Here is a 17905-nt window from a genome sequence, read left to right as displayed (position 1 = left end):
GTGGCCCTCTGTGAGAGGCTGCAACCAGGACTTACAGAAATATGTATCGTTCCCTCTCTGTGTCATCTATTGATTTATATTGTCAGGAAATAGCAGTGCAAGAACATTTTCTCTCACCATATTTCCTGGGCACCGAGAACAGTCTCCCTTCAGTTCCTAGCCAGAGAGCCAACTGATCTATTTCAGTGGCCAGGACATGAACCCTTTCATGATTCTGTTTCTGCCCCCATGCCTTCATTTTGAACACCAGCCTGTGTCTACCATCTGATATCCCAGAGAAGAAAGCAGGGCAGAAGTCCCTGGCCTCTTTCTTCCTGTTCCTATTCCTTTCTTCCCTTCCCTTCTTTACTGAAACTGAGTTTGGGAGCTCTAGCTCTCCCATCACCTCTCTCGTCATACTCCATCAGGAAGACAATGGGCAGAAGCCACGATCTTGGGCACACCTTGTCTTTCTAAAAGTGTCAAAAGGCACAGTACTACCCACCAGGATTGTCTGATCAACTTGTGCGGCTGGACTCTCACAGCAAGAATCAGGCAGGTGCCACCTCATTGTTACATGGATTTATCTTGAAATTTCTTACACCCTGGATGAGGGACTCTTGGCATCAAAGTATTTTTAATATCACTAATGAACAGTTAATGTTGTGGAATGTCACTTCTGGTTCCTAAGCTCCAGCCATTTTTCTGACTTTATAACAACCAGACACTGAGAGACAAACAGCCACAGGCTGTGCTGGAACCAGAGTGGATCAGTCAGAGAGGCTCGGCATCCAGGCCCTGCTCTGCTCAGAGTTTGCACCCAGCTCCCCCTGCAGTCCCTATCACTGTGTCTCTCAGGGCACAGTAGTACACAGCTGAGTCTGACAGTTGCACCGAGCCTTTCTTCAAGTGGAAGGATCTGGATGTTTTGTCCAAGGTGGCTTCAAAACCTTTGCTGCTTCCTTTTTCCTTGTCTCTTAATGCTTTCAGGAGGAGCTGTGGCCCTTCTCCCAGATACTGGACATACCAGAATAGAGTGGGGGATCCTGTTGCTGAGTAGGTACAGTTTATAGTCAGGAAGGCCTCTTCTGAGAGGGTCACTTGGCCTTCCGTCTGGTTCACTGAGTCTCCATCGGTTTGTCCTGGGGGAAAAAGAAAAGAGATCTGTGTCACCTTGGGCATGAAGCTCTTAGAGAAAATAATAGTTAACTTCAGTTTTGCTGACATAGTGGAAAAAAATAAATTTAAATTTTAAGAGACATTTTACCTACCAACCATGAAGAATAGGGCAATCACAAAGCCTGGAGGACACTTCATCTCTGGAGTGTCACTGAAATGACATGACATGACAGTGAACATGAAATAATGTTCATCGCTCTTCAACGTGAAGAAACGTGGTGTGAGGGAAATGATCAGGGGAAGCCCTCATTTCACCCAGGGTAGTGTTTGTGGTAGGAAGCTGCACCCCCTGGTGGACAGGCACTGAATGAACTATGTTGGTCAGGGTCCTCCCAAACTCCACAACCTTGTTTGATCCCTGACTTCTGAGGCCCATGTCAGGCTTCAGGTGGCACTTGGAACTCTGAAAAACAACAGCCTAACCTCTCAAGTCCATTTTGTTCTTCAGACACTCCCTGGTATGGAAGTTCCGTAACACATCATCCCGGGGGATTTGGTAGCTGGCAGGGTAACCATGTACTAAAGCATTTCACAACAGTACTTTATAATATTCTCATATACCCATGTTGGCCAGCCTATAATGCACCGTCTGTCAGAAAAGTGGTCAGGGTTGATTACAGAAAAGGTAATAAGAAGAAAAGAAATTGCTGATTGATTCTGTGTATTTTGGCACCATACTCCTAAACTGAGAATAGTGACTGTCGGTTTTTAAGCACTCACTAATTGTTGGTTAAGTTACACAACGTAATGAACAAATGGTCTTTACTTGAAATACAGTATTTAAGTGGTTCTAAAATAATACCAACAATAATAATATATCTTTTGAATAAGTTTTTCTGAAGAAAATCACTGCATTCTATATCCAAATGTTTTCATATTCAACTATTCCTAAGTTTCAGTATCATTTAAAAGTGAAAAGTAGGAATTCTAGACAAAAGATACATCATCCATGAATGATTTTTTTAATCCGTTGCCAAATATTAATCAAATAATTTTCCCCACAAGGGAAGAAATCAGGATTATTAGGAAAAAGTTGGAGTCTTACAGAACTTTCATAAAGTTCTGTAAACATTTATTCCTGGATACATTCAGAAGCTTAGCGCAGTTGTTTCCTGGAGGTGACTCCCCACACATTCAGGTCAAGAACTTTATGAGTTCAGAGCCAACATAGTGTAACGGTTTCCCAGATGCAGAGAGGAGTAAGAAATTTAGGCTTGGATCCTGTTTTAGGTCAGGTATCTCTTCGCTTCCCCTCCACCTTCCAAATATTGTCAGAAACCTGCCTCAAATCTATGCTACAAAGGAATTTTGGACAAGCACCTACAAACTTCTATTCAGATATGCAAGGACAATGTGAAATAGGTTGGAATCATGATGGTTGAAAATAAACAATATAGTACATAGATGCAGGAAGACATCGTGTATAACTTTAAAAAATGTAGTTTCAGGGCAATCAAAACCCGTGGGAGAAATATTTTGCATTTATGTCACATGAGAAGATTTGTACAAGAGTGAGGGAAGATGCTGCATACTAAACGTGGATATTTAATGGCTTTATTAATAGATAATTTACATAACAATAAACTGCACCAAATTGAACGATACTATAAGATGTGGTGCGTGTATCCACTTGTGAAGCCATCACCGCATCCAGATAATGAACATATGTTTCACCGCAAATTTTTCTTCTTAATCTCTTTGTCATCCTTCTCTCAACCATCAATACACCCATTTCCAGGGAACCTTTTTGTTATGAATTAGTTTGCATGTTTTATAATTTTGTATAAACGGAATCACATGCACTCTGGTTTGGCTTCTTCTCAGCACACTTATTTTGAGATTCTTCCATAGTCATAATTATCAAGACTTTGTTCCTTTTGTTGCAGTGTAGTATCCCATCCTATGCCTATAAAACGAGGAGTTTATTCATCTATTGATGACCATGTCAACTAGCCGCAGGGTGACTGTAAATAAAATAAAGCTGCGATGAACATTTGTGTATGTTTTATTTTACTTAAATTTATTTTGCCACCATATAGCATAACACCCAATGCTCATCCCATCAAGTGCCCTCCTCAATGCCCATCACCGAGCTACCCTATCCCCTCGCCCACCTGCCCTCCTACTACTCTGTTTTCGTTTCCCTAAGTTAGGATTCTCTCATGGTTTGTCACCCCCTCCTATTTTCCCCACTCAGTTTCCCTCCTTTCCCTTTTAATCCCTTTCACTAATTCTTATATTCCTCATATGAGTGACACCATATGATGATTGTCCTTCTCCGATTGACTTACTTCACTCAGCATAATAACCTCCAGTTCATGGAATGTTTTTCCATCTCTTTATCTCTTCCTTGATTTCTTCCATGAGTGTTCTGTACTTTTAGAGCATAAATCCTTTACCTCTTTGATTGTGTTTATTTCTAGTTATCTCACAGGTTGAGGCACAACTGTAAATGGAATTGATTCCCTAATTTTTCTTTCTTCAGTCTCATTATTAGTGTATAAAAATGCAACCAATTTCTGTGCATTAATTTTAATTCTGCAACATTGCTAAATTGCCGTATGAGTTCTAGCAATCTTGGGGTGGAGTCTTTTGGATTTTCCAGATACTGTATCATGTCATCGCGAAGAAGGAGATTTTGACCTCTTCTTTGCCAATTTGAATGCCTTTCAATACTTTCATGTGCTAAGTGGTGAGAGTGGGTATCCCTGTCATGTTCCTGACCTTAGGGAAAGGGCTCTCAGCTTTTCCCCCTTGAGAATGATATTCACTGTGGGCTTTTCATAGGTGGCTTTAACGATATTGAGATATGTCCCTTCTATCCCTACACTTTGAAGAGTTTTCTCAGGAACAGATGCTGTATTTTGTCAAATGCTTTCTCTGCATCTATTGAGAGGATCACATGGTTCTTGTCTTTTATTGATATGATTATCACATTGACTGTTTTAGGACTGGTGAACCACTCTTGCACCTCAGGGATAAATCTCATTTGGTCCTGGTGAATAATCCTCTTGATGTACTGTTCCATCCAGTTGGCTAGTATCTTGGTGAAAATTTTTGCATCCATGCTCATCAGGGATATTGGTCCGTAATTATTCTTTTTGATGGGGTCTTAGTCTAGTTCTGGGGTCAAGGTATTGCTGGTCTCATAGGACAACTTGGGAAGCATTCTTTCCATCTGTCCTTTGGAATAGCTTTAGTAGAATAAGTATTATTTCTTCTTTAACTGTTTGAAGAATTCCCCTGGAAAGCCATCTGGCCCTGGACTTTTGTGTCCTGGGAGGTTTTTGATGACTGGTTCAATTTTCTCACTGCTTTTTGGCCTGTATTCTACTTCTTCTTGTTTTACTTTTGGTAATTTGAAGATGTCTAGCAATATACTCATTTCTTCCAGATTGCCTAATTGGCTGACATATAGTAGCTTATAATACATTTTTTAAATTGTTTGTATTTCCTTGGTATTGGTTGTGCTCTCTCTTTTTTCATTCATGATTTTTTAAGTTGATCTCTTTTCTTTTTAATAAGTCTGGCTAGGGATTGATCTATCTTATTAATTCTTTCAATGAATCACTCCCTGGTTTCATTGATATGTTCTACACTTCTTCTGGTTTCTATTTCATTGAGTTCTGCTCAAATCTTTATTATCTCTCTTCTTCTGCTTGATTGAGGCTTTATTTGCTGATCTTTCACCAGTTCCTTTAGGTGTAGGGTTAGCTGTATATTTGAGATTTCTCAGTTTTTTGAGGGAGGCTTGTATTGAGGTATTTCCCTCTTAGGACCTCTTTGGCTGTATCTCAAAGATTTTGAACAGTTGTATTTTCATTTTCGTTAATTTCCATGAATCTTTTAATTCTTCTCTAATTTCCTGGTTGACCCTTTCATCTTTTAGTAGGATGCACTTTAACTTCCAAGTGTTTGACTTCCTTACAACTTTCTTCTTGTGATGAGTCTAGTTTCAAAGCATTAAGGTCAAAATATGCAGGGGACAATCCCAATCTTTTGATATAGGCTGAGACCTGATTTGTGACCCAGTATGTGGTCTATTCTGGAGAAAGTTCCATGTGCACTAGAGAAGAATATGTATTCTATTGCATTAGGGCAGAATGTTCTATTTGTATATGTGAAATCCAATTGATCCGTAGGTCATTCAAAGCCCTTGTTTCTTTGCTGATCTTCTGCTTAGAAGATCTGTCCTTTGCTGAGTGTGCCTTGTTGAAGTCTCTGACTATTAATTATTATTATTTAAGAATCTCTTTATTTTGATTATTAATTGGTTGATATTCTTGGCTGCTCCCACATTAGGGGCATAAATATTCATAATTTTTAGTCTTCTTATTAAAGGACAGACCCTTTAAATATGATATACTATCCCTCCTCATATCTTATTACAAACTTTGGGATAAACTTTAATTTCTCTGATGTGTGGATTGCTACCCCAGCTTTTTTTTTTTTTTTTTTTGATGTTCATTTGAATGGTAAATGGTTCTCCAACCCCCTCAATATGAAGGTGTCCTTAGGTCTAAAATGAGTCTCTTGTAGACAGCATATACATAAGCTTTTTATCCAGTCTGATACTCTGTATCTTTTGACAGGATCATTTAGCCCATTCATATTCAGAGTAACTACTGAAAGATATGAATATCAATTTAGTGTCATAGTGTTACCTATTCAGTCACTACTTGTGCACATTGTTTCTTTTTTTAAGATTTTTAAAATTCATTTATTCATGAGAGGCACACACACAGAGAGAGGCACGGACACAGGCAGAGGGAGAAGGAGGCTCCATGGGGGAGCTTGATGCGGGACTCGATCCCGGGACTCCAGGATCAAGCCCTTAGCTTAAGGCAGGCGCTAAACCACTGAGCCACCCAGGGATCCCTGTTCAGATTGTTTCTTTGGGCTCCCTCTTTGCTTACAGGGTCACCCTTAATATTTCTTGCAGAGCTGCTTTGGTGATCACATATTCTTTCAGTTTCTCTTCATCCTGAAAGCTCTTTATCTCTCCTATTCTGAATGACAGCCTTGCTGGAGAAAGTATTCTTGGCTGCATGTTCTTCTCATTCAGGACCCTGAATACATCATACCAGCGCTTTGTGGCTTGCCCTGGCTCTGTTGATAAGTCTGTTATTAATATGATATTCCTTGAGAGCCGTAGCCGCCTGCGTGGTGTCACTAGGCCAGAAGAAACACCCAGCAGTTCCACTTACCTTAGTTCATGAAGTTTTGCCACCTACTTAAGTAATCAAAAATGGAAAATTCTGCAAAAGCAGAAGAGTGTGAAAAGCTCTCTCTCGAAGAGGCAAAAGCATCAAAAGATTTGGAAACAAAGTCTTTATTCAGTATTAATGAAAACACAACCACTCCTGGGTCTCGATTTTCTGAAAAGGCTCCTGTCTGGGGACAAGCAGACACACCAAAAAAGAGAAAAATGGATTTGAAGATGATCTTATAAAAGAAAGTTGTAGTGGTGGGGAAGATACTCCAACCAAGAAAAAAAAACTTGATGCTGAATTTGTCCCAGAGGAAATAGGTTCTGGTGATGATGAGGGCATTTCAAGGAAAAGAAAAAGGGAAATTAATGATTTTCCAAAAGATGAACCGTCTACTGGAGATGGCACACAGAAGAAGAGAAAAATAGAACTTGAGGATGTTCCTGAAAAGCAAAAAAAAATTAGAAGAAGGACACAGTTCAACAGTGGCTGCCCACTATAATGAACTACAGGAAGTTGCTTTGGAGAAGCGTAGCCAAAGTTGTATTTTTTACCTAAGAAACGTTAATAATTGGATGAAAAGTGTCCTTATTGGGGAATTTTTAGAAAAGGTACAACAGAAAAAAAACGCGATATCACTGTTTTGGACCTGGGATGGGGTATAGGTGGAGATTTGCTCAAATGGAAAAAGGGAAGAATTAACAAGCTAGTTTGTACATATAACGCTGATGTTTCTGTCAAACAGTGTCAGCAGCGGTATGAGGACATGAAAAATCGTTGTCGTGATAATGAATATATTTTCAGTGCAGAATTTGTAACTGCTGATTGTTCAAAGGAACTTTTGATTAACAAATTTCGTGACGCCGAAACATGCTTTGACATCTGTAGTTGTCAGTTTGTCTGTCATTATTCATTTGAATCCTATGAGCAGGCTGACATGATGCTCAGAAATGCCTGTGAGAGACTGAGCCCTGGAGGCTATTTTATTGGTACCACTCCCAATAGCTTTGAACTGATAAGACACCTTGAAGCTTCAGAAACAGAACCATTTGGGAATGAGATATATACTGTGAAGTTTCAGAAGAAAGGAGATTATCCTTTATTTGGCTGCAAATGTGACTTCAACTTGGAAGGTGTTGTGGATGTCCCTGAATTCCTGGTCTATTTTCCATTGCTAAATGAAATGGCGAAGAAGTACAATATGAAACTAGTCTACAAAAAGACATTTCTGGAATTCTATGAGGAAAAGATTAAGCACAACGAAAATAAAATGCTGTTAAAATGAATGCAGGCCTTGGAGCCATATCCAGCAAATAAGAATTCCAAACTTGCCTCCGAGAAGGTGGATGACTATGAGCATGCAGCAGAGTACATGAAGAACAGTCAAGTAAGGTTACCTTGGGGAACCTTAAGTAAATCGGAGTGGGAAGCCACAAGTATTTCCTTTGTTTTTGCATTTGAGAAGCAGCAGTGAGCACATACGCAGTAGCCCAGGACGGCTGTGTCCCATCCTATACAGATTTGAATGATCCATCCTAGATTGGGCAACTTTAATCATTCTAAACGTGCAGGATGCTTCCGGAAACTCCAGTGTATAAATTCAACATTTGCTGTCTGTGACAGATGAACTTTTCTGTGTGTATTTAAGAATCAGTTGGGACCTTTGTTTAAAAACCTATTTTTAATTAACGTTCTAAGAATTTGATTTGCCTCACTACTCTCTGAGCACATAAAAATTATAGTATGACTTGTTTGAGCTGCTGAGCTCTTTCCACAGTGCTCTGATTTGTTCAGTGTTTGTTTACATTATTAAATTTATTGCAGTTATAGAATTGATGAGGGAGCATACTGGTTGGTGGGGTTTGTGCTCATTTCTGTAGTTTTGTTATATAGTGTGTTCAAGATTAAATGGATTGTGTTCTGTACTATTGAATGTGTTCAATATATATCAATAAAGTTGCAAGTTTAAAACAGAATTTTAAATGATCATAAAAATTATTTACCTAGAAAAAAATATGATATTCCTTGCCATATAAGTTAGGAATATCTTATCTCTCACTGCTTTTAGGTTTTTCTCATTATCTCTGAAATTTTCAAACTTCACCATTACACGTCGAGGTGTTATTCAGTTTCTGTTGATCTTGGGGGCTGGGTCTCTCTATCTCCAGGACATGAATGCCTCTTTAATTCCCCAGATTTTTTTCTATTGGAGTTCAATTTGTCAACACATAGCATAACACCCAGTGCTCATCCCATCAAGTGCCCCCCTCAGTGCCCGTCACCCAGTCACCCCCACCCCTGCCCACCTCCCTTTCCACCACACCTTGTTCGTTTCCCAGAGTTAGGAGTCTCTCATGTTCTGTCTCCCTCTCTGATATTTCCCACTCATTTTTTCTCCTTTCCCCTTTATTCTCTTTCACTGTTTTTTATAGTCCCCAAATGAAGGAGACCATATAATGTTTGTCCTTCTCCTATTGACTTATTTCACTCAGAATAATACCCTCCAGTTGCATCCACGTCCAAGCAAATGGTGGGTATTTGTCGTTTCTAAAGGCTGAGTAATATTCCATTGTATACATAGACCACATCTTCTCTTTCCATTCATCTTTCGATGGACACCAAGGCTCCTTCCACAGTTTGGCTTGTGGACATTGCTGCTATTACTTCCACAAATTAAGGAAGTTCTCAGCTATGATTTGTTGAAACATAATTTCTCTCCACATCCTCTGGAATCTCCATAAGATGAATATTATTCTTTCTCAAACTATCACTTAATTCCCAGATTCTCTCTTTGTGGGCTCTTTGTTGGTTTTCTCTATTTCCCTCAGTTTCCTTCCTTACCATCAACCTTCCTTACCATCAACTTGTCTTCTATGTCACTCACTCTCTTCTGCCTCATTAAGCCTAGCTGTTAGAGCATCCAGTTTAGACTGTTAAATTTGGCCTGATTAGATCTCAGTTTGGTAGTAAGAGAATCTATACAGTCTTTTATGTTTCTTCAAAAGCCACCAGTAATTTGGTACTTTCTTTTCTGATGATTTCTCCCTTCTAGTCATTCTGTGCAGTGGAGAATGGCTGTATGGGTGAGCAGAGTCAAAAATATCAACAATGACCTAAATAAAATACCCCCTAGACAATTCTGAAGAGGTCAGGTACCAGAAAATAAAAGAAACAGAAGACTATGAAAGTAGAAAACAAATTTTTTTAAATAGTAAAAATTTTAAAAGGGGGAAAAGAGTGGTGGGGGAGAGTGAATATTGTCTCACAGAGTGGACCAAGACAGTGATACTCTTAGTTCTGAGTGTATTTTGATCGTATGTGAGAAGGTGTTCAATTCCAGATTTATATAAGCAAGCAAACTTATATAGAGAACAACATCAACAACAATCACAAAAACAAGGAGACAAAATAGGTGTGCAGAATGTGAAGGAAGAGAAAACGTAATATCACAGAGTACACCTATATACTTCTCCAACTGGTTCTGAGTGTATTTTCATCTGTATCTTAGAAGATACTAAATTACAAAATTATAAAACAAAACAAAACAAAAACAAAAAACCCAAACTTATATATCTACAAAAATTAAATTGAATACATGAAAGGAACTAAAAAATGAAGAAAATAGGTACTAGATGTAATTGTAAAAATAGGAAACTTGAAAAAGAAAAACTGAAAAATGAATAGTTTATAAAATATTTTAGCTACGGCTGGAAAAAAGAAAGAATATTGGAATATTTTAATGTGAAAGATAAATAAAAAGCAAAAGCCTTGAATTCCTATACACTATATTCCTTCAGTCCTGGACTTTCCAGGGCTGCATGGTCTGTAAACGTGCTGTTACGCTGTTCTTCCAGCTGTTCTGGGGAAGACACCTGCTATACTCATTCTCAGGTGTCTGTGCCTGGGCAGAGGAGTCCCACGCTTTGCCAGGTGGCTAGACTCTGTGTGAAACTCTTTGTCCGGTGAGGCCGTTGTTCTCTAGAGACTGTGCGTCTCCAGGGAGAAAGCAGAGGGAAAAAATGGTGGCATCCAAATCTCCAGCCACGGAGTGAAAGCTCCCCTCAAGTAACAAGCTACAGGCTCTTACTGCGTGCTGGAATCATCCAATTTTAAGGGTGACCAGTGGTGGGAGAACTTTTACCATCTTGTGCACTCATTAGCTCCCCCCCCACAATGGAGGGAACAGAAGATAGTCCACTTCTGTTCGTTTCCAGGCCTCGGGCAGAGAACATTCACCCGGTCAGCTACACACAGGCTCTGCCTTTCCCAGGTGTCCATGGAGGGGTGCTGTGTTCCAGTCCTTAGTTGGAACATTGGATGCCATTACTCCCATGATCACACCACACTTTCTGGTTTATGGCATAAGTGGGGCTTTGTCCTGGGCTTCCTAGCCTCTAAGAACCTCTCCATGGGGCTGGAGCTCAATTCTACCTCATACCAATCTGAAGGACAGACAGGGCCTAATCCACTGTAACAGCTAGGACAAAAGTAAGGAAGGGGAACACTCTACAGCTGGTATTCCTTGCAAGATTGGGAATAAGTGCAGAACCTAGGTTTTAATCCCAAAAAGAAGGGGATGAAGGTAAGGAGGCCTTATGCCAAATAATTCAAATCACCTTTCATGAGCCAGTTTCTTTCTCACCTCATACAGAGCACAGAACAATGGATAGCCTGATCCTCCCAGAGATCTAGCTAATTTTTTGGGTATGACCCAAAGGCACAGATGACAAAACAAAAATATAGAAATGGAATTGCATCAAACTAAAAAGCTCCTGCATGGTAAAGGAAACAGTCAACTGAATGCAAGATAATTTATGGAATTGTAGAAAATATCTGTGAACTACCCATCTGATAAGAGACTAACATCCAAAATATATAAGGAACACAAACAACTTAACATCAATAAAACTGGAAAAAAAATTTAAACAAAAGAGAAGATGCATATAAAGTGCCTACAGAAGGTAGTCGTTTGGATTTAGCCCTCAACTAAACATAAACTCCTTAGGATCCTGTTCTATTCTCTCCTATACCCTCAGTTTGTAGAAAAAGACACATAGCAAAGCTTTATTGAATGAACTGATAATGATGCTTTGCTCTAGTACTAACAGTACTATTTTTAGTACTCATTGGTATTTCAACAGATTTTTTGTAGGCCTACTGTTTGTCAAGTATGCTCAAATGTTTTGAAAATAAGCAAAATCTCTGCTCTCGTGGAATTACAATCTAGTAAGAGAAAGGCACAATATTTGAGCACAGACCTGGCAACTCTGTTTGTTAGTCAAGTAAGTTAGAAGCTCGTTAAAGTTCTCCTCTTATTACTTCTATTTTCTCAATGAATAGTTGAGAGTGTAGATATATGTATGAGGCTTTATTGCTAGGTTAAGTTTAGGACACAGAGTGGTATATCCAAAAGATGGAAAGAGACAGACCATGTGAAATAACCAAAAGAAACCTGGCATATTGTATGCGTATAATAGAAACTAGGCTTTCAGAATAGAACTATTGGAGGTAAAGAAGGCACAATGTTTAATTTTATGTGTCTACTTGACTAAGTCATGGTACCCAGATATTTGGTCAAATGTCAAATTAGAAGTTGCTGTGAAGGTCTTTTTGTTTCGGGGTTTTGTTTTGTTTTCGGTTGGGTTTTGATGGTGTTTTGTTTTGTTTTGTTTTGTTTTGCTTTGTTTTGTTTTTTTGAGAGACAGAGTCAGAGGGAATAGGAAGGAAAGAATCTCAAGTAGGCGACACACCAAGTGCAGAGTCTAATGTGGGGCTCCATCCCACAACCGTGAGATCATGATCTGAGCTGAAATCAATAGTTATACACTTGACTGACTGAGCCACTCAGGAGCCTCTATAAAGGTATTTTTAAGATGAGATTAATGTTTAAGTCAATAGACCGAAAAAAGCAGATTACTCTCCATGACATGAGTAGGCCTCATCTCAGGAGTTGAAGATCTTAAGAGAAATAGATCAAGGACCTGGAGGTAGAAGGAATTCTGCCACCAGACTGCTCTGGGACACAAGCTGCAATACCAACTCTTTCCGGAGTCCAGCCTACCCACCTGCCTTATGGAATTTGGACTTGCCTGTCTCCACAATCACATAAGCCAATTCCTAAAATCTCTTTCTTTCTGTGTCTGTCAATCTCTTTACACGCACATACAGAGACTCGCGCATGCGTGCGCTCACACACAGGCATCCGTGCACATGTTATTGATCTTATTTAGATTCTGTCTCTCTGGAGAACCCTGAGTAATACAGAGAATATTTTTAAAAATCAATGAAGAACTTTCGTATTCGAAAAAATCAGTTTTAAATGTGTATACTCCTAAATAACATAGATGGTTTGTTTGTGTTACATAATTTCATGAACATGTGTTGTGTTTTCACAATAAAATGGTTAAGTATTAATGGTGAAGATATTGTAGCCCCAGAAATGGTTGATCCCTCAGGACACTCCCTTCAGGGAAGAACTAAAACACAAAATCAGTCGAGCAAACTCAGGAAGGAGAGGGTTGAGGGGAGATATGCGAGGAGAAAGGGAGAGGGAAAGGGAGAGCGAGAGAGCGCAAGAGAGAGAGAGAGAGAGTCTCAGACAAGGTAACAGTCCATTCCCATCCATTCCTGTTCTGCTTAAAATAGGGGCACTATATTTGAAATAAAGCCCATTTTGAACAGCAGCCTCAGGAAAGGCAAGGATACTTACTGATGTGGCAGCAGGGCTGGCAAAGGACAAAGCACAACTAAAGTCCTGCAGACCACCCCCACCCAGGGTGGGATATGTGGGCTATTCTTCAGGAAGCTTCCATTTGTCTAATGTTTTGCGTTGCTAGAGGGAATAGCCATCTTTAACTTCACAATTGCAAGGCCTCCAGTATCTTGTAGGTCCTCCTTAGCATATGAAAATCCTTTTGGAATCTCCTTTTCCTTACCTCCTCCAACTCTGCAAGTATATAATCAGCCACCCCTCACATGCCCTGGGAAGTTGCTCTTTCTGCCCACAGGTCCTGCCCCCATGCCTTAGTGAAACCACCATTTTGCACCAAAGAAGTCTCAAGAACTCTTTCTTGGTCATCAGCTCCGGACCTCACCTATATTCCAAAACTTCATCATTACCACGACGAATTTTCATGAACTTCATCAGGAATTCTATGCAGTAATGGAAGAAAAGTCAGGAAATTTCCTGCAACATAGTGACAGGGTCCAGAACACTGAGGCGGCAGCAGCAGATTTCAAGGCAATTCAAGTAGCTGAGACTCTTCTGAACTCCAAACCCAAGTCTAATTCCTCCTCTTAAAGAGGAACACAAAAGATACTGTTGTGTCCAAGGTTGCAAATCCAAGAAACCACCGAGGAGGCGACACTGATGCAAGTACACAAGGGTTTATTAACAAACTCGAGCTTGGGTCCAAGTATACCTGTCACAGTGGAGCAGGAAGTTGGACCCTGAGGTGGGTTCCAGGTGAGTTTTATGGGCTGGTCTAAGGGACCTCCAGAAGGGGTGGAGGAATTTCTCAAGTTCTGTTTACTTCTGATATGGGGCTTTCAAGGGCATTAAGCTCTGTTCTCATTCTAATATGGGGCTTTTTCGGGCCTTAAGCTGTTTTTTCCTGTAACTGAAGTAAGGTAAAGTTCAGCTCTTATTCACAGGGGCCTGAGATGGCTGTACTTGTGCTAACACTGAACATAAGGTGGAATGGCCTTAATTTTCTCGGCCTCCACATTTCTCCCTCTCAGAGGAACCTAAGCAAGGACCCAATCATAGGTCCAGGTTGGTCTCAGAGTAAGCCAGGGGGAATGATTAAACCAGGATTCGAACCAACCTTGTTGCTGTTCTCATTCCTGTTTGCGTCCCAGTGAAGAAGCAACATCCTAGTTTAAGGCAGCACATTACCGTCCCCACCCCCCCGCCGTTGTAAGAAGACTAAGTCTAATCCCCTTCTATTTTTTTTAATTGGAGTTCAATTTGTCAACATATAGCATAACACCCACTGCTCATCCCATCAAGTGCCCCCCTCAGTGTCCATGGACCCAGGAAGTAATCCCGTCGACCTTGAGAGCGGTGGGAGTGGTCAGGCTCACGATGTAGGGTCCCTTCCAGCCAGGTTGAAGTGTCTGGTGTTGGTATCTCTGGACGTACACCCAGTCACCTGGCCGATATAGATGGGGGTCCAGGGGTGGCCCAGTCTCATACAGGGCCCTCAGCTTAGGCCACACCGGCTCATGGGTCCGTTGTAACATTTGGAGGGAGAAAAGCAGTTGGTGATCATCAAATTCAGCAAGCACCTCAGGTTTTAAATTGGGGATAACAAAAAAAAAAAAAATTGGGGATAACAGGTGAAGACCGACCATGATCTCGTAAGGAGTCAGTCCCATCTTATATGGGGAGTTCCTCACCCTATATAGGGCAAAGGGGAGGAGAGTCACCCAGTCCCTGCAGGTCTCCAGGGCTAATTAATTAAGGTCTCTTTTAATGTTCTGTTCATCCTCTCTATCTGTACCGAGCTTTAGGGCCTATACGCACAATGTAATTTCCAATCTGCCTTAAGTACTAGTGCCACTCCCCATGCTACCTTAGAGACGAGTCCTTGTCCATTGTCTGATCCAATTCTCACAGGAAAACCATACCTCGGTAAGATGTCTTCCAGCAGTTTCTTGGACACGGTCTGTGCCGTTTCATGTTTGTTGGGAAATGCCTCGGTCCATCCTGAAAAAGTATCTACAAACATTAGTAAATACCTGTATCCGTATTTTCCAGGTTTAACCTCAGTAAAGTCCACTTCCCAGTAGGCTCCTGGGCTGTCCCCTCAGAGCCGGGTGCCTGGGTTAGATCCATGGGCAGTGGCATTAGGTAACTGGCATGTATGGCAGCTTCCACTTTTTAAAATTTAAATTCAATTTACCAAGATGTAGTATAACACCCAGTGCTCAATTCATCTCGTGCTTTACTTAATCCCAAATTACTGTATCAAACCTTCTGCAAACCCTTTGTTTGTTTCCCAGAGTTATGAGTCTCTCATAGTTTGTCTCCCACTCTAATTTTTCCCCACTCAGATTCTCCCCCTTCCCTTATGGTCTCTTTCACTATTTCCTATATTCCACATAGGAGTGAAACCATATGATAATTGTCTTTCTCCAATTGACATATTTCACTGAGCATCATACCCTCCGGTTTCATCCACGTCAAAGTTAATGGTAGGTATTCATCCTTTCTGATGCCTGAGTAATATTCCATTGTATATATAGACCACATCCTCTTTATCCATTCATCCATCAAAGGACATCTCAGCTCCTTCCACAGTTTGGCAACTGTGGACATTGTAGTTATGAATATTGGGGTGCAGACCCCCCATCATATCCCCAAGACACAGATACACTGAAAAGATGGGTTATCTGACTTTTTGATGTGCTGTTCTTCAGTTCAGTGACTATCTTCCATTCTTCTATAGGATTTGAAAAGTGTCACTACTTATTATATAGGCCCAGGTAAAGAACATGGGTTGTCCATTACTTACATATTTTCTCATTCAGTCCTATGATCTTCCAAACATCCAACACACACACACACACACACACACACACACGACACTATCTACCATAATTATTAAAATGTAATTGGTGCCACTTTTTCCTAACCCTTTCCAGAGGGTGTAGCACACACTGAGGCACTTCTCTACTATGTGCTACTTCGTTACTTCTATATTTGGTCTGCTTAGCAAGTTTGCATTGCTCCATATTGCTCCATAAACATACAGCTCACCCTCTAAAATTTTTCTAATATCACTCTCTGTTATCATCTTTTTCTGTTCTCTTTGTAAGTTTATGCCCTTTACAATTCCTTACCATCTTTTTAACAGAGCTTCAAGGGGTACAGAGAGGAATATGTACGCCACAACTTCCCTTGGCACTGGAAGACCATCTCACTCAAGGCCTTCTTGTTAGTAGGTTAATGATTTATGTACTTACCAAGATGGAATGAGGGGCACAATTTGTGATTTAGATATGAGCCACTTTCTCCATTATATTTCTGTCCCAATGCCTTCATTTTGAATATCAGTCCATGTCTGACAAATGACTTATTAGAGAAGAAAGCAGGGCAGAGGTCCCTGGCCGCTCTTTTCCTTGCTCAGGTATACTGCTTCTCCTCCTTTCTTCCCTTCCCTTCTTTCTCTCCTAAAACCTGGTTTGGGGGCTGAAGTTCTCCCATTCCCCTCCTGTCATACATACTCTGTCATAGGCACACTGGGCAGAAGCCACCTTCTCAGGCACACTGAGTTACTCTAAAAGTGTCAACACACCAGAGTGGCTGAACAACTTGTGGGGCTGGACTTTCCCTGCAAGGATGAGCAAAAGACCACTTCATTGTTATCTGGCTTTATCTTGAAATTGCTTACACCCTGGCTGAGGAACAACGGTCATCAAACTGTTGTCGAAGTCACCAATGACTAGCCAGGTGGAGAGTATTATCTTGGTTCCTAGGCTCTAGCCTTTTGTATGACTTTGTATCAACCAGATGCTGAGGGACTAACAACCACCGACTGCGCTGGAACCAGAGTGGATCAGTCAGAGAGGCTCAGCATCCAGGCCCCCGCTCTGCTCAGAGTTTGCGCTCAGCTCCCCCTACAGTCCCCGTCACTGTGTCACTCATGACACAGTAGTACACAGCTGAGTCTGACACGTGCAGTGAGCCTTTCTTCAAGTGGAAGGATTTGGATGAGCTGTCCAAAGTGGCTTCAAACCCTTTGTTACTTCCCTTCTCCTTGTCTCCTGATGCTTTCAGAAGGAGCTGTGGACCATTCCCCAGATACTGGACATACCAGAAAAGGACAGGATACCCTGACGTTGAGTAAGTACAATTCATAGTCAAGGAAGCCTCTTCTGAGAGGGTCACCTGGCCTTCAGTCTGGTTCACTGAGTTTCCATGGGTTTGTCCTGGGGGAAAAGAGACCTGTGTTACCTTCAGCACAAAGTCGGTGGAGAAAAGGATAGTTAAAGTCTTTGCTGACACAATAGGGGGAAAGATCTAAATTTATGAGGCATTTCACTTACCAAGCATTAAGAATAGGACAATCACGATCCCTGGAGAACACTTCATCTCTAGAGTGTCACTTAAATAATGTTTCTGCTTCTTAACCTGAAGAAACGCTGGAGTGACAGACAAATGATCAGTGGAAGCCCTCATTTCACACAGGAAATGTGATTGAGGGAGGAAGCTCCACCTCCTGGTGGACAGGGACTGAAATGGGTGCGCCTGGGACAGAATCCTCCCAAACTCAACAACCTGTTTCACCCCTGACTTCATGAAGCACATGCAAGTTTTCGGGTGGCACTTGGAACTCTGAACAGCAGAATCCTAACCTCTCAGGTCTATTTTGTTCTTCAGAGACTACCTGATATGGGATTTCTGTAACACGGTATCCCAGAGCATTTTTATAGCTCACAGGGTAGCAATCTCATAGAACATTTTACCTGTACCTTATAATATTCTGATGTATCCATGTGAGCCATCCTATAATCCCCTGACTGCCAGAAAA

General features: G+C 40.9%; 1 pseudogene and 2 gene segments (V, D, J or C); 1 reads left to right on the top strand and 2 right to left on the bottom strand.

Moving 5' to 3' along the window:
- Positions 1–786: 786 nt before the first annotated feature.
- LOC102156003 lies at positions 787–1373 on the bottom strand. The segment is given in 2 exon segments: positions 787–1121; positions 1251–1373. Coding segments are annotated over 2 exon segments (423 nt in total).
- Positions 1374–6318: 4945 nt separating this feature from the next.
- On the top strand, positions 6319–7842 carry LOC100686173 (annotated as a pseudogene).
- An 8031-nt stretch (positions 7843–15873) lies between these two features.
- On the bottom strand, positions 15874–17553 carry LOC119875840. The segment is given in 2 exon segments: positions 15874–17303; positions 17421–17553. Coding segments are annotated over 2 exon segments (468 nt in total).
- Positions 17554–17905: the final 352 nt, after the last annotated feature.

Source organism: Canis lupus, chromosome 8, assembly GCF_011100685.1.
Source record: "Canis lupus familiaris isolate Mischka breed German Shepherd chromosome 8, alternate assembly UU_Cfam_GSD_1.0, whole genome shotgun sequence".
Classification (NCBI taxonomy): Eukaryota; Metazoa; Chordata; class Mammalia; order Carnivora; family Canidae; genus Canis; species Canis lupus.
The sequence above is the reverse complement of the archived record's forward strand: the minus strand, read 5'-3'. Positions and strand labels throughout refer to the sequence as shown.